The sequence below is a fragment of the Cyprinus carpio genome, chromosome A13 (genome assembly GCF_018340385.1).
Source record: "Cyprinus carpio isolate SPL01 chromosome A13, ASM1834038v1, whole genome shotgun sequence".
Classification (NCBI taxonomy): Eukaryota; Metazoa; Chordata; class Actinopteri; order Cypriniformes; family Cyprinidae; genus Cyprinus; species Cyprinus carpio.
Genome location: NC_056584.1, coordinates 18,924,910 through 18,945,522, shown reverse-complemented (window position 1 = coordinate 18,945,522; position 20,613 = coordinate 18,924,910). Strand labels below are relative to the sequence as shown.

General features: G+C 37.1%; 2 protein-coding genes across 2 annotated transcripts; one reads left to right on the top strand and one right to left on the bottom strand.

Moving 5' to 3' along the window:
* Positions 1–99: 99 nt before the first annotated feature.
* On the top strand, positions 100–9,463 carry LOC109100622 (vesicle transport through interaction with t-SNAREs homolog 1B-like). The gene is made up of 6 exons (XM_042769195.1): positions 100–403; positions 752–810; positions 5,283–5,474; positions 8,484–8,657; positions 8,808–8,869; positions 8,974–9,463. Exons 1-6 carry the CDS (start codon positions 307–309, stop codon positions 9,065–9,067), a joined length of 678 nt encoding a protein of 225 aa, XP_042625129.1. The 5' UTR covers positions 100–306; the 3' UTR covers positions 9,068–9,463.
* A 2,980-nt stretch (positions 9,464–12,443) lies between these two features.
* LOC122147264 (arginase, non-hepatic 1-like) lies at positions 12,444–19,477 on the bottom strand. Its single transcript, XM_042769193.1, has 8 exons — positions 19,058–19,477; positions 18,893–18,965; positions 15,224–15,398; positions 14,626–14,785; positions 14,328–14,422; positions 13,908–14,012; positions 13,517–13,653; positions 12,444–13,425 (listed from the first exon to the last, which is right to left on the bottom strand). The coding sequence occupies exons 1-8, from the start codon at positions 19,166–19,168 to the stop codon at positions 13,238–13,240; spliced, it is 1,044 nt and encodes a 347-aa protein (XP_042625127.1). The 5' UTR covers positions 19,169–19,477; the 3' UTR covers positions 12,444–13,237.
* Between the last annotated feature and the right edge of the window lie 1,136 nt (positions 19,478–20,613).

Sequence of the window (20,613 nt, the reverse complement as noted above, 5' to 3'; positions counted from 1 at the left end):
AGTATAAATAATACACAAAACTGTTATTATATAACTGCGTTGTAGGTGTTTGGATTTTTAAATGAATGTCTTGGGTCTTTCTCCCCCTTTTTGTTTTCAGGCAAAAACAAAACCACCTATAGTCACGAGGCCCGACAAGGAAGCACCAGCTGCTGTCCCGAGGATCTTGTTATTGCTTGGAAAGCTGATTATTCTCACTATTTACAGACAACAACAAACGCTAAATTCTTTTTATTTTATTACCGTGTCATTAATTTTAAAAAAGCAGCGTTTCTTTGTCTTAGTCTTCGATACTATCGCTCCACTATGTCTTCTGAGGAGTTTGAAAAGCTGGATGAGATGTATAGATCTCTGTATGACGAAGTCAAGTCAATGCCTGAACGCGCACAGAGGTGTCAGGGAGGTGAATAAACTCTTCATATCTATAACACAATCATGACAGCAGGATTTGGCGTTTCAGCTTTTTATATTGTTCGCCGAGTATCAGACAGAGTGCACACACTGGTGTGTATAGAGGAGTGTAGGACAGTAACACGGTTTTGCTTAAATTTGTTTCACACAAAACTATTATTATTAGTAGTATTAATATTATTATGTCTTAAAAGGCTACAGATTCAACATTATGAACCAATATTAGTTATTTCAGTGTAAACTGCATTGTGTTATTATGGTATTAGTGTAATATATTGGTTTGTAAATATTAACACAATAATGCGATTTTATTATTTATTTATTTTTATTTTTTTTCCAGAGGAAAGGAAGAGGATTGTCAGAGACTTTGATGAGCGTGTTTCGGAGGCTGAAGAAGTAGTAAGTTAGTTGTTGGTCTGGATTGACACTACTAGTTGAAAGTTTGGGCACAATCTTAAAATTATGATTATTATGTACATTTCTATAGTAATTTCTAATCTTCTGAAATGTTATATAAATAACTGATTAGGAATTGCTATTTGACAGTGCAGTTTATATAAATTGCACATTATTTTTTTTATGTAGCACTGTCTTGAATAAGCTATTTCACATAACAGATGTTTATATATACTCCACAAGACAACATAATAACTGAATATATAAAAATGACCCCATTCAAAAGTTTACATACCCTTAAATCTTAATATTGTGTGTCATTTCCTGGATGATCCATGACTGTCTTTATGTTTTGTGATATTTGTTCTTGTTCATGAGTCCCTTGTTTTGTACATAACAATTACAAAAGGTGAAAACATTTACTGATGCTCAAGAAGGAAACACAGTCCATTAAAGGGGTCAAATGATGCGATCAAGTTTTCCTTTCTCTTTGGAGTGTTACAAGCTGTTTGTGAATAGATAAGATCCCTAAAGTTGCAAAGAGTAAAGTCTCAAGCCCAAAGAGATATTCTTTATAAAAGTTAAGACTCGTCCACGCCCTCCTATAACGGCTCATTTAAACACACCCCCACATGTCTACGTCACGATGTGGGAAGATTTGCATAACGTCGCCCAAATGTTCACGCAAAGAAAGAAGGTGTAACTTTATTGTTGCTATCACCGCCGCCGCCATGTTGTGAAGAGGCTGTGTGTTTCCTTGCGAAAGCAAAAATACTTTGTTTAGCCTTCCAAAAGAGGACACAACTAGAAATCAGTGGTTAAGTTCTATTTAAAACACTGTTCCAGAACAGTTTAACCCAAATATTCAGATGTGTGCAGCGCATTTTATAGAGGACTGTTTCCTGATCCTGGGAGAGTGCCGGCTGTTCTGACTCACAGTCTGTAAGTACGTTTTCAAATTTAAAGGATTTGCCACTGATGATTCAAACACAAGTTTTGAGCAGTGTAGAGAGTAGCGCTTGTTGTTTGTCATTTCTCTGATCACAAATGTAGACATGGTTTTATGTTTACGCGGCATGATGCAACGCATAAAAAGACAGTAAGTCATTATAAACCATAATTATTTCCCCACTGGATGCAGCAAATGCCTCGTTTGTTATTGTTTTTTTTATTGGTTTTGTCTCATTGCGCCGGTGTTCTGACAATTTGTGCTACCCTGTCAGATTTTGCTACCTCCCATTAACACAGATGGTAGCATAATTCAGAATCAAAATCCTTTATTAACATGTACACCTACCCCAGCGGTTATTAATTCCAGTCCTCGCTCTCTCAGCTCTGCATATTTTTCATGTCTCTCTGTTACCACACCTGATTCAGATAATCAGCTCGCTAGAAGGGAGCTCCGTGCATGAACTGTGTTCCCACTGACATGGTCCCTACACAGTGTTCATTGCTCCCTACTCCCTGAGCAGGGATATCTGTTGAAGTTTACTTCACTTTGATAGATTCATTCACGGATTTGCGCTGCGCAACGTCTTCTCACATGGACAAGTGTGACATCATATATCTCTGTAAATAAATACAATTTAAATTCACGTCTCACACACTTCAGCGCACTTTGAATGGAACATATACGTTCGCTTCGAACTGGAATCATGGTGGAATAGCCTGTGATGTCCACTTTTCAGGGCATTTGCGTTCGAATAGAACAAACGTCTGAAGCCATAAAGAAACATACAAAATGTGCAGAGCAGGGGCGGGGCGTGAGGACTGGAATTGAGAACCGCTGACCTACCCCAACCCTAAACCTACACTTACAGTAGGATAAATACAGTGTTGGTAGCATAATCTGATAGGTAGCATTATTTGTTAGAACACCGGGACACGGCATCACAATATGTTAAGGAGTGTAACATTTCTGTCACACTCTTGAGGTATTCGGCCAATCACAACGCACTGAATAGCTGGCCAATCAGAGCACAGCTCACTTTTCAGACCAATGCGCTTTGTAAAAATCGACGCATTTCAGAAAGGCGGGGCATAGAGGAGAAACAATAATGTACAGTATGTGGAAAATAATGTGTTTTTTGAACCTTAAACCACATAAACACATTTCATTACACCAAATACACAAAATAATGTTTTTTTTAGCAGCATCATATGACCCCTTTAAAGGGTCATGAAACCCCAGGCTACTTTTTCTGAGATTTTAGCAGAGGTGTCTGAGATTTTTTCAGAGTGAACATTAACTGAGAGAAACGTTCATGGATCGTTTGTTCTTGCTTTGTAATAAGAGTTCGGCACAAACGCGGTTCATTCACTTGGTGAGCATAACTGTTTTTACAGCTCTGTGACACAACCCGTCAAAAGGCTTATATAAACGCCACAGAATAAGCCTTAAATGTTCTCAGAGGTGCAACGGCACGTTCATATATATGTTTTTGATGCAGAGTGCAATTGGCTGTGCATTTATTTGTGTTTTTAACTCAATTGGAGTGAAATGAAAATGTCTGAACGCGAAGCAGTGTGAGTTGTCTGTCTCCCCTCTTCCCTCTCCTCCACTCCGCTGCGCACCACGCCCACTTTTTTTTTTTTTTTTTTTTAAGCATTTTTTAAAACTGTGGTGGGAACTAACCAGTGCTGAAACAGGGGGTTTCATGACCCTTTAAGAGCCGGGGGTGTAAACTTGAACAGGATAATGAGGTGTACATTTTTCTTATTTTGATGAAAGATATTTTAGCTACATGAATACATACTGGACAAGTTTCCCAGAAGACAAAATAAGGAAAATTTACCCTGATCATCTAATTCAAAAAGTTTACACTCCCCAGCTCTTAATGTATTGTGTTGCCTTCTTGAGTATCAGTAAATGTTTTGACCTTTTGTAATTGTAATGTATGAGTCCCTCAATTATCCTCAGTTTGAAAAGATGGATCTCAAAATCATAGTCACGGTTGGAAAAGGTTCAGATATGCAGAAGATGCTGGAAAACCAAAGAATGTGCAGGAGCTGGAGGATTTTTCAGAAGAACAGCGGGCAGTTTAACTGTTCAGAACAAACAAAGGACTCACGAACAACTATCACAAAACATAAAAACAGTCATGGATCATCCAGGAAATGACACACAGTATTAAGTATTAAGATTTAAGGGTATCTAAACTTTTGAACGGGGTAATTTTTACAAATTCAGTTTGTTTTGTGGAGTATATGTAAATATACGTTATGTGAAATAGCTTATTCAAGACAGTACTAAATAAAAAATAACATGCAATTTACATGATCCCTCTTAATTTGTTAAAACATTTTGCATATTCTTCATGGGGTATGGAAACTTATGTGCACAACTATATATGCTGTCGTTAGCTTTATGCAATAGTTAATGATGGGAAAGTTTCATGATATTCTGATATTTAAATATTTGGCATTGACAGAGTACTGTTGTATAAAAAACATTTTTTTTTTTTAAATAGTTAGATCCTTGATGACATTTGCATTACATTTGCAGACGAATTTATTTAATGCGACATTCAAATGGGGAAACATAACAAGCAATTTATCCCAAAACCAACCGTTTTCCAGTATACCATGGCAAGTTTATTAGAAATCTAGATGAGGAAACAAAATTGTGATGTTCTCAGCAGATCGGATGTAGGCTGGCAGCTCATTCAACCAGAGAGGAGAAGAGATGGTGAAAGTTTTGGAGACTGGTACATTAAATCTCATGGCATTTTATGGGGTTTGCATTCAAAGTATTTGTGTTTGGATCAGTTTAGACACCAGGTGGCAGTAGTGCTTCAGACAAACAGTGACAGATTGTGTGTAGACAAGTTACTGGTGTAGAGTTTTACTGCTGTTATTATTGTATCTAAATGTAAAATGTAAGTACAGTAGATGTAACTATACAAAACAAAAACAAAGTATATTAGCTCATCTGTATCATTATTTAACTACATGAACTATACTGTTCTGGGGTCTTTTTTTTTTTTTTTAGGAATGTAATGTTTTTATTCAGAAATTATGCTTTGATAAAAAAACTGAAAAATGCTGTTGAACTCACTGTTCTTCAGAGAATCCTGAAAAAAAATTACCATTGTTTCAACAAAAATATTAAGCAGTACAAATATTTTCAACATTGATTTTTTTATTACAGATTTTATTTTTATAAGAAATGTTTATTAGAGTGATTTCTGAAGGATCATGTGACACTGAAGACTGGAGTAATGATGCTGAAAATATAGCTTTGTTATCAAAGGAATAAGTAACAGTTTTGATATATATGAAAATAGAAAACAGTGATTTTAATTTGTTATAATTTTTTTATTTTTATACAAATAAATGCTGAATTGGTGAACATAAGAGACTTAAAAAAACGTACAGACCTCAGACTTCTGAACGATAGTGTATGTAAATACACAGTAACATAAGAACCAACTGACATCCTAATTTTTTCAATGAATGTGCGATGTCTCTCCCAGCTTCAGGGCATGGAACAGGAGCTGTTTGGTGCTCCATCATCCTTTCGAACCCCCATGTCAACAAAGATTCGACTGTACAGGCGAGATCTGGCCAAACTACAGAGAGAGATACGCCTCTCAGCAACACCAGGGTTTCCTAGTCACACTGGAGACGGCAGACAAGGGATTTATGCTGCTCAGAATGACCAGAGTGTGAGTAGAGTTTTACCAGTCCTTCACTAAGGCCCCGTTTACACTAGTGTGTTTTTGTTTTAAAACTGCGTTTTAGAATGAAAACGATCCTCGTCTACACTGGCGTTTCCGAAACGATCTCCGTTTACACTACACAACCTAAAACACGTCACGTGACCATTCATGCAGGTACAGGCATAGATATAAATAGGTAGATTCCCTATTATTTAGATCGCGGACGTGTCTACGTGCTTGGAGCAATCAAATGGGGAATCTACCTATACATCTATGGGTAAAACAATGCACATGATGTTATTGTTTACACGGTCGTCAAGGATATGCAGAGCGAATGTGGGCAGCCACTCCCTCATTTTCAAAAGCCTCCGTTTTGGTCCGTTTACACTGAAATGCAAACCTGGAGTTTTCAAACTAAAACGGGGTCTGCAGCGTTTTCAAAAGTCTCCGTTTTAAAGGGTCGAATACGCCGGAGTAGTGTAAACGATACGCGGAACCGTAGAAAAAGTTATACGTTTTAAAATGAAAATGCACTTGTGTAAATGGGGCCTAAAAGGAGCAGCTCACATAATAAAGAAAATTCTGTCATGAATTACACACACTTGGGTGCATTTGAAAAGGTTAGCGTTAGAAGGTGATGGCTTTGTTTTCTGTCTGACACAAAAGGTTTCATGGTGGAAGAAGGTCATATATTTAGGAAGTAAATGATGACACAGTTTTCTGTTTCAGTTGTACTGACCCTTTAAAGACAGCAGGGAACACATTTAGATAATGATGAACTCATGCTACAATTTTCACTATCTTTGATTTGGATTTACACAGAAAACATTCTGCTTTGTACTTAAGAACGGCTGTTGTTTTGATTTCAAGCTAAATTTACTCTTCCTTGGTTACACACGACTTGCTCAATTGCACAATAATGATTTCTAGAAAATTTCTACATCTTTCCAGTTGTGTCTAGTTCTCATCCAGCTAGAACTGGCTACAAAACCATCCCCTCCTTGCACCACCACAAATGTATGTCGATGTGTTGACCTCTTTAGATCTCTGTCTACCCTGCGAGTTTTAATGACACACCTTTGTTGTGTTTAATGACACACAAAGTTGCTTACATTCCACAAGTTATGTGATTCACAGTAAATCACAGCCTGCTCACCTCATGTTACAGGTAATGCGGTTATGTTGTGAGTGAATCTGGCTGCTTCTCCCCTGAATGTGTTAATAACAAGCCAAGTTCTGTTTAATAACAGAATGCCATACCTTGAGGGGCTTGTAAACTGTTATCAGACATAGTGTTCAGTGTGTTCTTTAACACAATATGGTTCTCATTCTTCTTGGTAGCTAGATTTTTGCATTTTTGATTGTTTAAATGACGTGGGTCTTAAATATGCATTCAAATTAATTGTCAATCTATTTTTTCTTTACTTAAATTTAAATTTGTTTGTATAGTGATTTTCACAATACATACTGTTTCATGTATTAAGTAAGCACAACAAACGTATGTCAACAATTACAACTTATGCTTGTAATGATTACAATATATGGATAATATTACAATATAAGGATAATATTTGTATATTGATCCAAAGTTGGCATCATTATGTAATTCTAAATAATAAAACTGGTTACTTCGGATCTAAAACAGATCCACCTTGTTTGTCTTGAACACACAAAACATCACTCTACAAACAAAGATGCCTGTTGCACTGCAATGGAACAATGTTTCTTTATTGCATTGCCTTGAGCAAGGTTATGCTTTATGTCCCAAGAGTCCTGTTTCTAAACTCTTTAAAACGGAGGAAGTGAAGGTCATCAGAATGTTCTGAAAATAATGCTCAATTTTAAATTGACTTTACAGATTTATGACGGATTTATTTATGCATTTTTTTTGAGCACTTGTTTGATTCAGTGAGAGTCAAAAGAGCACTAGTTACAGTACAGTTACTGTACACTTTTTCATCTGTCTTCAGTTTCGATACATATATTTCCCATTCTTTCTTTCTTCAGTTAGACATTCTAGACAAGACAAGTTTTGAATCACACTAGTCAACACTGAGATAAATGACACCATTACATAATTGGGAGTCCAAGCCAAAAGAAGTATTTGAAAATCAAACAAAAATACAAAGACTCACCCCATGATGCATTGTGAATGAAGTAAATGAACCAAGAACAAGGATACATTATATAACTATTATATAATATTCAATATAATATTTAATTACACAGTATATTATAATTTCAAATGTCTATATATCAGTGTATCTATCTACAGTTATCTCTATCTATATCTGTATGTATATACACATATTTGTAAATAGATAGATTATGCAAAAAAAAAAAATATAGACATACAGACACATGGCCACATGTACAATTATACTATTTAATCAACTGTAATTTATCAATATACTGTTTTATGGTAGGTCTATCTTAAAATGTTCACTTCCACTGCTTCAAAACTATTGGAATAACTATTTTAAGACTGTGTCCAAAATAGTTAAAGTCAATGTTGATGTCTGCCCTACTACTGCAATTTTTTGAATTCCCAAAGTTTTGACTTTTTTTTCTCAGTCAGTTAGATGTACTAGCCTTCTCTTCATTATTAGCTAAATAGAACATCTTATTTCTATGAAAGTCTGCCAAACCTCCGGGTATTTCTCAATGGCTTGTGTATACTATGTATTTTCTCGAGCTGGAAAAGATAAGATGTTCCCGGTAGTGCAGCTCTGGTTCTTTCCATGATAAATGCCAACGCTTCAAAACATATGTTCAATCTCTTGCCTGCTGACTACATTTTTTTAACTGTTTGTTTGTAAATTCGTAAATGATTGTTACGAATGTCACTTTCTATTCAATGAACAGAAAACGAAAAGTTGTGCTCTGTTGCAGTAATGTCTGTATTTCATGTCAGTTATTATGAGTGAATACGGTTTACACTGGAATTATAACGGAGTATGCTACAGGTCTTAATTAAGCCATTACTAATTCCTGAATTGTTGTTTGTTTTTGAAGACTCATCTGCAGTCTCAGCGTGCTTTGCTTATCCAGGGGACAGAGTCTCTAAATAATGCGTCAAAGAGTATTGAGCGCAGTCAACGGATTGCAGTGGAGACAGACCAGATTGGCACAGACATCATCGAGGAGCTTGGAGAACAGAGAGACCAACTGGACCGCACCAGAGACAGAGTAAGAGAGAGATATCTAGACCATCGTCCATTGTTATTGTTGTTGAACAAGCAGATAATAAACTGCACAAGCGAAATGTCTACAGTGAATTTACTTCTCCTCTTTCTCCACTCTTACGCCCCTATTTCCTTTCTCTTACTCCATCATCAGTTGGTTCACACTGGTGAGAACCTGAGCCGCAGCAGGAAAATCCTACGTGCAATGTCCAGACGGTGAGACATACACTCTTATGAAACATTTGACATCACTAGAATTATTTCCAAATCTCCTTCTGAGAATATACTGAGTCAAATCTCTTCCTTTCCTGTCATTACAGAGTGATAACGAACAAACTGCTACTGTCAGTCATTATCATCATGGAGCTGGTCATCTTGGCAGGGGTGGTCTACTTGAAGTTCTTCCGCAAGTAGGCAATGAGACACACAAGACTGTATAAGACTTCACCTTTCCCTCTTCCTTTTTCTGATGTTCACGGGTGTCTGGCCCGATGACAATGTGCTGGATGCTTTAGTGACTGTGTGTGTCACATGGACATGTATGGGCAGTTATTTTAAGCACTAAACTGTATTAGCGTAAGTACTGCTCTCAGGGTGAAAAGAAGATGGTGAAACTGCTGGAGGATCAGGACCTGTACAGAGATGGCGTGACAGTGTTACTCCCTCCTTAGCTGTCTTGAACACATTGCCATATCTAGTGGATGTATGGATGGACAGTGTAAACAGAAGGATCCAGTGAAAGGAGTGACAAATAATATATATCCAACCTGTCTTTTACACACATCAATCATTTTAAAGTCATGGATCGCTATTAATTGATGTTTGTGAAAACTTGAACAACTATCCTTTTAAATAGAAACCTTTCATTGCTTATAAAGTGAAAGTCATCGGGGTCCAAAACAACACTGGTGCCAACTGACTTTCATTGTTAGGACAAAAATTCTTCTTTTCTCACAGGTTTGGAATGACGTAAGGGTGAATAAATGATGACAGTTTTTTTTTTCTGTGTAAACTGTCCCTTTAACTAATAATGAACTTTTAACGAAATGACAGAATTACATTGTGTATTATACTATTTTGAGACGAGTGTTAATGTGGCATTAAAGGTAACAGCTCTTGGGTTTCGTTCTAGAAAATGGGTGTGTTTGCCATTAGCTTTTCCTCCAATCAGTCAAAACAGAGCTGAGTGTACTCCAGGCCAAGAGAATGACCGCTATAAACATGCACGTCACTTGCTTCATAAGCCCTGGTTGGCAGAGAAAGGGGTGTGTTTAGCCTGTCAGATATGGGGGTAGACATTACTGTAAACATGACGAACACCTGCTAGGGTGGGAATACCAGCGTCCAGGGCCATCAGGTCACCTTGACATACTGACTTTTTACCAGCTGACTGATGGTATTTCTAATCATGTTAAGCCAAAACAGCAGAAGTATCAGTGGAGACCAGTCATACGCAGTCATGTGTTTGTGATTGATTTGAGGTGTTAGCAGGTCATTCACCTGCTATGCATTGTTTATAATCCCCATCACATTCTGTAGTCATATGCTGATGTTACAATGTCATGATGGGATTATAAGTGGGGCGTAGCAGGTGAGTCGGCTGTTGACTTTATTTATTTAGTTATTTATTAGTTTATTACTAAACATCACTGTTACTAATACTTAGGGTGAATGATTTGAACAATTAAACTTTAGTAATAGTAAAAAAAAAACATTAGTTTACTAATCAAATTAGTAAATCTAGGTGTGTCTAAATCTAAGATTCCATGTTGTCTGAATAATCTTCCAATGAAGTATTAAATTAAGATTAATCCCTAATCTTTATGCTTATGTTATAAAATAACAAAATTAATTGATTAATTAAACATGAAAAAAATTGCAAAGTTCAGAGAAGGGTTATAATGTCTGTATTTCTTCTCAGTAAGACTACGTTGTGTATTTTAATGTAAATTTTTTTTATTAAACATTTATGTATGATTGCTTAGCCTACTAATTTACTGCTGATCAAACTGGCCAGATATGGATTGCTGTTTTAATATTTGACATTTTTCAGCATCCACCGAAAAATAACCAAACATAACTGGTCATTCTTAACTGTAGATTTTATCATGGTTCCTTAAACCTGTCTGCAGGAATTAATGGTGAGACATAGTTATAGGGGTAGGGCAATGGGGGGCCACGAACCAAGGACTGAAGCAATGACCTGTACAAGGGGCCCAGAATCCCTAGGGACACCCCTGCCTGTCTGTATATCTTGTCTTATGAAAGGCGTATGACCAACAGGTCATCGGGGGCCAGTAGTTCTGTAATCTGATCGGATTTCAGATGTCAGATTGGATCATACATTAAAACTGGGATGTTCAAAAGAAAAGGATTCTGAAATCCTATTAGATCACAAAATCCCATCTTGGTTTTCAAATCATCAGTTTGTATGGATCAAATCATCAGTTTATATTGTTCAAAACGTTTGAGTAAGATTGAGATACCTATATATATAGAGAGAGAGAGAGAGAGAGTTGTGGTCAAAAGTTTACATACACTTTGCAGTATCTGCAAAATGTTAATTATTTTACCAAAATAATTGGGATCATACAAAGTGATGTGACGTGTAGCCAAGTATGGTGTCCCATACTCGGAATTTGTGCTCTGCATTTAACACCCCAGAAGTGAACAAACACAATGTGAACACACCCGGAGCAGTGGGCAGCCATTTTTGCTGTGGTGCCTAGGAAGCAATTTTTCTTTCATTTTTCTTATTTTGCCTAAATATAATTTTTTCATTTAGTACTGCCCTTCAGAAGCTGCAGAAGATGTTTGCTTCTGGAGCATTATTGACCATTTGAACCATTTGTAATAGTTGCATATGTCTCTCAGTTGTCCTCAGTGTGAAAAGATGGATCTCGAAATTATACAGTCATTGTTGGAAAGGGTTCAAATACACAAAAGATGGTGGAAAAAACTTGGAATTCATGGGAGATGAAGGATTTTTTTGGAGATGAGTGGTCAGTTTAACTGTTGGGGACTGAAGGGTTTTTTTTGAGAAAATTTGGCAGTTTAAATGTAAAAAGATGTTGTGGATCATCCAGGTAACACAGTATTAAGAATCATGCATATGTAAACATTTGAATGGGGTCATTTTTTTTTAACTTTTTATTCTTTCTCTTGTGGGATATATAGATATATATATATATATATATATATATATATATATATATATATATATATATATATATATATATACTTATTATGTGTGTGTCTGTGTGTGTGTGACAGGTAAACATTAGGCTACCTCTCAAGCATTTCAGGTGTAAAAAAAATGGAGCCATAACATAATACTCAAGGAGCTGTCAATATCAAATATATTACATTTAAAATGTTTTTTTTTTTTTAAAAAATAATAATCACTATTTGTAAACTACATTGGCACTATCAGAGATAAACCAGACAAAAGTAGTTATTCTACTATTATTATAGTAATTGTTTTATAGTAATTGTAATTGTAATTAATTTATAGTAATTATAGTAATTGTTGTGAATCCAATGCAACATTTTTGGAGAGAATGTAGTTGCTTTGACATTTTTTTTCCCATCTAATATTTTTTTCAATCATTGTGTCCTTTTAGATGCTCTGTAGAGCACTAGTAATCCAGATTTTCTAATCTAAAAAGTGTGTATCTGGATTATTGTGATAGCAAAACATGGGATTACCAAATCCAGATCATTATTATCCAAATTAAGCTTTTTAAACAACTGGCCCTAGGTATTTCAAACTAACCAATCAAAGACACAGTCTGTCTCCAGTACATTAGTTTATTGCAACAAAACATTTTTACTGAAACGGAAATGCAACAAATCAAACTTTCCCTAAGAAGATACTTGTACTGGATGTGAGTTCAGATCTGAAAGGGTGTATAAAATGCATTCATACATGATTTTTCAAAGGTTTATTTAAATAGATATGAAAATAACTGAAATAACTTACTTCAAATGCGCTAGTTAAAAAAAGATCACCCAGTTTCAACCAAACCAAAACTGGAGGATTAAATTAGACATTAAAATCATTCCTACTATACAAGAAACAAACAAACAAAAACAAACGTGGAAATACAATAAAAACCTGTTCTGGTCCAAAAGTGCAAACATATTTCAAATGAAAGAAAAATCAATCAGTCCGCCACGGTAAAGAGTCACCTCAGCCTGCAAAAATTTGCACATTTGTTTTTAGATCACTTTTTCTGCAGCGAGTACCAGAGCATGATCAGGGTTACCCACTAATCCCATGACAGCTGACAGATATTTATTTTTCTGCTAGAAGAGTCCTCAAACATAGAGAATCCAAATTTCAGACCTTTTTAAGCCAAAGCAAAATTAGTGGTAGGTATAATAAAAATGAATCTCATTCATGTGTTTATAGTAGCACTTCACCAGTGAGGTGACAATTTTTTTTTTACCAAGACTACAGTAACATTCAAATTAAATCTTTAGTCTTGTGCTCAGTCTCTGCAAACCCTTCAGTGTCGTTCTTTTAGACTTTGGAATGCAAAGTGGTTGGTTTTTCAAAGTCCTCTATGAATATCTGGTGCTCTAAAGTCGCAGTTCGGTGTCCTCTTTTGGTTCTGGAATCTTCGGGAAGGCGATGTGTGCTCCTTCACGTGTCTGACCGAGAGCAGATGCGATGACATCAACGGCTAGGCTAGTTGTGGCCTCCAGAGCCTCAGGTGTCGCACCTAGTGTGGGGTTCACTTCAACCACATCCATCACAGAGAGTAAACCTGTGTAGTCCAAAATAAAAAATATTAGCGTCAAAGTTTTTGGATTTATTTGATTTCAAAGACATCAGTTATGTGAACGGTAGATCTGTACCTGTGTTATGGATCTCCTCTGTTACATAGATGCCTTCTCTATAGGTCAGTCCTCCATTAACGGGAGTTCCAGTGGCAGGAGCCAGGGACGGGTCAAATGCATCAATGTCAAAGCTCAGATGGATCGGTCTTCGTTTCCTGATATAAAAACAAATAACAGTGACAAATTATATAGGTTGTTTGATTGTGATGTAATGTAGACAAATTAAACATGCAAGTCAGGTTAAATAAGGCTGCTTGTGAGCATGTATTCCTCCAGAAAACTACTCTGCCCCCATTTACAAAGTTCAACAGTACACAGAAGGACTACATGGAGAATAAGCAGCAACATGCAATTTGTTGCTGGTTGTTTACAAAAGCACCACTACTAATTCTTCACATTATCAATATACCTTGCCAAGAGGTGATCCAAAGTGACCTCCATTACCCTCTGAATGCCCATTCTGTCAATATCCCGCATGGAGAAATATTGGATTCCCAGGGTCTTCAGGATTATACTGAGAGAGAGCGCAATAAAATCAAATTAGTAAAGTAAAATAAAAGTAGTGATGCTGTTTTTTCTTTCACTGTATATATGCAGTACACACACACACACTGTATGTATTATAGTGGATTCAACACTGAATTGTGTCTGATTTAGCCTCATGTTGGCTTCATCAGAAAAATTTTATTTTGTGCCCTGTTGGCGTTTACAGGTAATGTAAGTTATATTAATAGCCTATGGATGGCAACAATAGGTGATTTAGTAGCATAAGCTTTAGAGAACAGGTAACAGGTGACAAAACCTGGATGACAGAACATAGGGTGCTTACTGCTCGCCTGGATCCACATCTCTGAGGCCAATGTAGACCAGATCTCTAGCAGAGAGGAAAGGCTTCATCCAGGAAAATCCAGGAACTTCTGGCATCTGCAGGTAAGAAAGCAGAAGATAATAGCTTTAGATGTTCTATAGAACAAATCTTAGAGTTTTCTGGAGACAAATTATTCGTAAGCAGAAAAGTCATGTAGAAGTGTTACCCCCTTTGAGATAAAGGAATTAAAGCCATGTCACTGAATACATATCAACATTTCTTTGATGCTGATGTAATTTTGTGCATGAATGCTAATCACCTTGTTCTGCAGGTCCTTAAGTAAGAATGCTACAGACTGGCCGTGGAGGTTTCCAGAAGGTGAAGTCAGAGGAGTGTTGACATCTGCGTGAGCGTCCACCCAAATCAGACACAGGTCAGGGCACTGCTGAGCGTGACCTTCCACTGAACCAATCGCTAAGCTGCAGGGGTGAAAGTATAACAATTGTTCATGTTTGATGATTTTGGCCTTTAACTGAACAAATTCAACACAGTCTGAGACTACACTGAATTTTTTTAATTTGTCAAACCAGTTTTGATTAGAAAATTTTGGATTACGCTAACTGGAAATACAAACAGCTTCTTGAGTCTAAAAGACAAACCTTGACCTTTTGGAAACGAGGTGATAAAACTGATCTCAGTTTAGCCAGAGCGCCACGACATTAATTTGTGCTTGTGCCAAAAAGACATAAATGGAAAGACTAGTGGAATAAGTAGCTAATTATTAACACTGACATTTTCTATGATAAACACTTATAACTATATATCAAGATAAAAGGCTTTGTAGATAAAAGTTTGTATTTTTAGCCCAAGATTTGACATAAAAAAGCAAACACTGTAGATTAAAAAAAATTGTGTACCTATGGTCTCCCCCCAACATGATGCAGGTGTGTCCCGCCCCCACCGCACCACTCACAGCTCCCGACAGCAGCTGGTTGGCACGTCCAACTGTGCGTGGGAACGGCACGTGCATGAAGTGCTCATCTTTTTCCAGATGCTTGAAGGTCAGGTCTCCAAAATCATGCACAGCGTAGTCTACAAAAAGACAGGACATATAAATGAACTAATGGCATGTCAAGGTTTCTTAACATGACCATTACAATAAACGTCGTTTTTAGCCAACTCTGACCAAGCACATGCTTCTTTCTAAGCCTCTTTGATTTATTGGTCACAGTTCTGTCACTCAATTCCAGCATGAATCTCACCAAGCCATGTAGTGTCATACAGAAATGTAGGTAGAAACTGCCATAGGTGCACACTGATGAAGGTCTAAACAGCTGATGGGGCCCAGGATGACAGAACCAGACCAGCCGAAGTGACTTCGTGACAGTGTTGAATTACTCATCATCAGATTTTAAATGACCAGTGATGGACTTGCATACCATCATGTGGCTTCTTAACAGGAATAGAGGTGAACACTGTGGCCCAGTTAAAAGTTAAAATAAGTATATTAAAAATACTAGATCTGAAAACAAGCAAACTATGAGGGAATTAAGGAGTTGGCCATGATTGTAGCATGAGGGATGGTCGTTATAAGCTAAGACAGAGGTAAGGGTTAAATCTGTATTGACTTCACTGCATTTGAAGACTTCAGGTTCATTTGCAGTTCTTGGTGACCAAATTTGGGGATTTTGAGAGTGAGCATATTAAATTACAGCTCTCTTTTGTGTCTTTAATGTAACACTTTGCCATATGCAAGACATTTACAACCAACAGTTGGTGAAGAGAGTGAGACTATATTTGTTGCATTGGGTAAGGTAAGCTCTGATATAGTTTAGTCAAGAATGCTCGCCATATATGGTGCTATGGTTATTTTCACAACTCCAAACACGTAATACCATGCGCATGTTAAGTTAAAATGATGCAACAAATCATCATTATATCATTAGGCTCTACCACAAATATTTTTATGTTAAAAGTTAAGGCTGGACAACAATTAAATATGGTGATATGATTTTAAACATTTCCGATATTTCAATACATATTACCAGTGTTTCCCATAAATTGCTTTATTTGTGGCGGTCTGACCGCCTCTAATAGATTGTCCAAAAGGCTTTGACAGTTTGACTTTGTTGAATAAACAAAAGCAATGCACGTTTCAAAAACAAAACACCATGGGTGTTTTATATGAATGTATCTTTGAAGGGAAGGACTGTCTTCAAGAAAAGTTTAATAGAATTTTCATTTTATCTAATAAAAACCCTTGTTTCTGCCGCGCCAAAAGCGCCTCCTGCTGGCAGAGAATTAATTTGCATTTTCAATCAGCCCGTCTCCAGCTCCGTGTTTTTGTTATTGCTCGCTGTTTTTTTTTTTTGTTATCTACAGCAACTCTGAGCACTTTATCCTTTGTTTCAGTCTGTAAGAATAGCCTATGTTTTAGTTAAAGTTAAAGATATTAAATAATAATTACACAAAAAATCCCAACAAAATGTCTAAGAGAAATAAGTCTGTAAAAGAGCTGAGACAAAAAATATAACGTATACAACAGAGCCCCATTTTCAGCGATAATAAGGGAAAATCCTCCACAGCTAAGGTCAAGCGGGGTCTTCGAAGCGGTGTCATAAGTCATTTGTTGATAACGGCCGATGGAAAAAGTCTCAGGCTTAAAATAGCAGGAACTATCGCATTACATGGAGAACATGGAGTTACGTAAAGCGGCTCTGCACGATGTTTGTGATGAACAGCTGACTGTAGGCGAGACTGAAGAGGTGACTTGCACATTCTGACAAGTAACTCTGGAATGTCATGACTCAAGCATTTGACGTTAAAGACTAATTACGCCTTCTTTAATGTTATTGTTATTATTTTTATTATTATCAGTGACAGCAGTAAGCCGTTACGCATGTCAAAAGTAATATTCTGGTAGCAAGTCGATACTAAAATTAAGAAGATGTAACTATATCACTCTCTCTGCAGTAGTGGCTGGCAAAATTCAGTGAAAATGCTCGTCTTTGTCGTGTATCAATGTAAACACGGTAAGTTATTTAAATAATAATATTATTATTCTTCAGGGAAAACTAGTGTCATTTTTTGAAAAAAATAAAATAAAATCTTCACAGGAATGACGGTCAATGCACGAACGTTTAGAGCTGAAAAAATGAACCACTGTTTTGTGTTGTTTCTTGTATTTTTAACTGCTCTTAAGTGCTTATAGCATTAGTTTTTGCTTTGTCGAAAATGTGTCAAAAATCGTGTAATTTCACTGGTATTGCTGACGTAAGTACTGTCAGTGTAAGTTTTTCCTTTCCACCTCATTCTTTAAATAATGCATGACACATTCATTGTTTATTTAGATCATAAGGAATAATTAATTATGGAAACCACTACTGTTCTCCGTCCCGGAGCTTTTGTTACAGTCCTGGCGGGAACTGCTTTCACATTTACTGGCAGTGGTTAATCCACGACAGAAATCCCATGAACTCATCAGGTTAAGTTTTGTTACAAAATAACATCTGCGTGTATCACGCTCCGCCTAAAAACTGCATTCAGGTGCACATCTTTTTTTTCCCCACATGTGTCTGCAGCCTAGCTCATCTGAAACCTTATCCTCACTAAAACCCTAATAGCACAATCGGTAATAAGGCCATTACATGTATGACCCCCTTTCTAATCCGCCTACGTCTCTGCGCTTGCTCTTTCTGGGAAGTTCTAGAACTTTTTTGTTTCAATTTTCATTGCTTCTGTGACACATGGCTTTTGTTAAGGGTCATTCACAGACGCAGGACAGGGAAATGACGAAAAACTTCTTCCAGAGACACGTTATTTAAAAGTTGAAAGCCGCGTTTTTACCTGAGAAAAACAACAACAATGGAAATCAGCGCGAGGGAATGCAAAGACGCATTTTGTACGAATGTAACGTCAAACCGTTCCTGAATTAAACGTTGCCGTGAATAGATGCGTTTGCTAAATCACATGCAAGTTCCCTACTGTGCCATCCCTACTAAAGTCTATTGTGAATGATAATACCCTATTGTTGTGTGCTGCAGCAGGTCGTCTCATATCATCTCTGCATGTGTTGAGGAACTGCAGGGACACACACACATACTGTAAATCTATCCCTCCCTTTCTCTCTCACTGCGGCCAGACAACATCCAAGACTTCTTCACTGACCGAAAACCCTTTCACTTAAAACATTCTAGTCATAAAATACTACAGCAAAACTATTATTGCTACATAAAGCAGACTGTAAAGGGTCAAAGAAAATTCAGTCACACATTCAGATCGCTGGGTGATGCAACAGCTACACATGATCTTTCTGATTCTCAGCGGTGAGCCCGCCATCAGTTTATTTAAAGACACAGTTCACCCCAAAATTGTCACGCTCAGCTATAATTAAATATTTACCTTCTTTACAAAATTATTTGATTATCAAAATGACAACCTCGCTCAATCATCGTGCAACTTTATATAATTATTTTGTTAAGAACATGTTTAAGAGTCTTTTGAGTCTTAAAAATGTATAAAATAATCTACCTCTATATATCTAGATAGAGAGATACATACGTAGATAATACTAATGATGTACTTACCTAGATTTGAAAGTCTCTCCACCAGACCCGCATCCCGGATAGCCTTGGGTCCATGCTCTACCCCTCTCCTTTTCTGAGTGTAAATCGTACAAATACAGTCATATCAGTATGTTATACATCGGTGAGTTTATGCGAGTTTTGATTAAATAAATCTATATTTCTTACCTGTCCTTTGGAAAACGGAGCTCCCAAAATGGCAACAGAATGAGATCGGTTCTGTTTGCAGGAACTCAACGTGAATCTCAATAATCTAGATAGTGGTCCTCTCAAGGCCATGCTGACACAAGAGTACGAAATAAAATTCAAAAACGCAGGGAAAGGTTGCCTCAAACGAATAGTCCGTCGCCCGATGTGGCTTTTGACTCTTCTGGCTCAGGACTGGCTGTTGAATCTCAAAGGACTGCCGCGACGTTTTTCTTTAAGTCTTCCACTTAATTCGTATTCATGAGTTCGTGGATAGCTGAAGGTGAAGCTCAAACTACACGCCTTGGGTGAAATCTCAAGACCGCCCCCCAAAATCTAACAATCATCCAGCATCCAATTGTTTGATATAGTTATACATCCGCTCAGTGCGGCGTGAACCACGTTTTTCTATTCATAGAGCTGGCAACCTGCGTCACACCCGATGACACACCTTCCTCCCAGCCATTCAGAAGCTCCGCCAGCGAGGGTTTGTTTCGATGGGCGTGGCTTTGGGCGAATGAGTGGCGTGATACAGTAGATTGGGTGCCTTTTTGTGGTGTTGGAAATTTCCATCTCTGCACTGTCGACTGCATGTGTTTTTTTAGGCTTGCCTAATGTCTTGTCAACAAATTCCCATCTAATAGGTGCAGCGGATCAAAACAGATCCAGTGTCCATAGCATCTGCAGGACTGAATATTTATGTTCTGTAGAAATGTCTGGAATACCAGTATGACGAGGAGTGGCAAGTTGACAACTTTGGCCTAATTCCAGTGTTTATGTCCACTACTAGCAGATGTTGATTCATATACATAACTACTACTATTCATAATTCATTGAGCTTTATTGATTGATCAGTTTGGTTTGACTAATCACTGATCTGTCATAAAGATAATAGAGATTGGTCAGTAAATGGAGTCCATATTCTCTACACTCTAGCTCCATCTGGTGGTAGATTATCTTTTAGATTTGACTTTTTTTACGGTTTATAAACACGTCTAGACACGTCTATATATTTCGCTGGTATCATTCATATGGCAGAGTTACATGGACAAATTTTGCATTTAATGTCGTGTTGAATTTGTGTTAATGTTAGACTGCCTTGGTAATGCATTATTTGGGCGATATTATTGCGCCAAAAAAGAAAGTCAGCTGGACGTTTGGTGGCGCTGTAGCATTGATGTGATGTTGTGTGCTGTATTTCAAAGCATTTCCGGGATATTTTCTCGTTGGGTGGAAAGTTTTTTGTTTTTTTCCTATGCACAAAACGTAGTCTTCGTCTAGGGGGCGCGTGTGGGCTCAGAGAGGAGAATTCTCAATTCAGTCCATAGACTGTGATTCAGATTCAGTCACATTCAAATCTCGGGGTGTTTTTGTCCTATTGAACACATTATTAATCTAAAAATGGTATTAAAATAAACTAATTCATTTCAACGATTTGTACCTGACAGAAAAAACACCATCCGCCTCATCCAAAGAAAAAAAATACAAATGTGATTGGTCCGTCCTGATTTGCGCTAAGAGAAGTATCGGGTACCACG

What these genes read in the sequence shown, in the direction of transcription:
- LOC109100622 (XM_042769195.1), top strand. Translation starts at nt 307, where the DNA reads ATGTCTTCTGAGGAGTTTGAAAAGCTGGATGAGATGTATAGATCTCTG. An exon ending in TGGACCGCACCAGAGACAGA is followed by an intron (nt 8,658 to 8,807) that starts GTAAGAGAGAGA and finishes CTCCATCATCAG; the next exon opens with TTGGTTCACACTGGTGAGAA. An exon ending in CTACGTGCAATGTCCAGACG is followed by an intron (nt 8,870 to 8,973) that starts GTGAGACATACA and finishes CTGTCATTACAG; the next exon opens with AGTGATAACGAACAAACTGC.
- LOC122147264 (XM_042769193.1), bottom strand. Translation starts at nt 19,168, where the DNA reads ATGGCCTTGAGAGGACCACTATCTAGATTATTGAGATTCACGTTGAGT. An exon ending in TTGGATCACCTCTTGGCAAG is followed by an intron (nt 13,654 to 13,907) that starts GTATATTGATAA and finishes TTTTTATATCAG; the next exon opens with GAAACGAAGACCGATCCATC. An exon ending in AGAGGAGATCCATAACACAG is followed by an intron (nt 13,426 to 13,516) that starts GTACAGATCTAC and finishes TGGACTACACAG; the next exon opens with GTTTACTCTCTGTGATGGAT.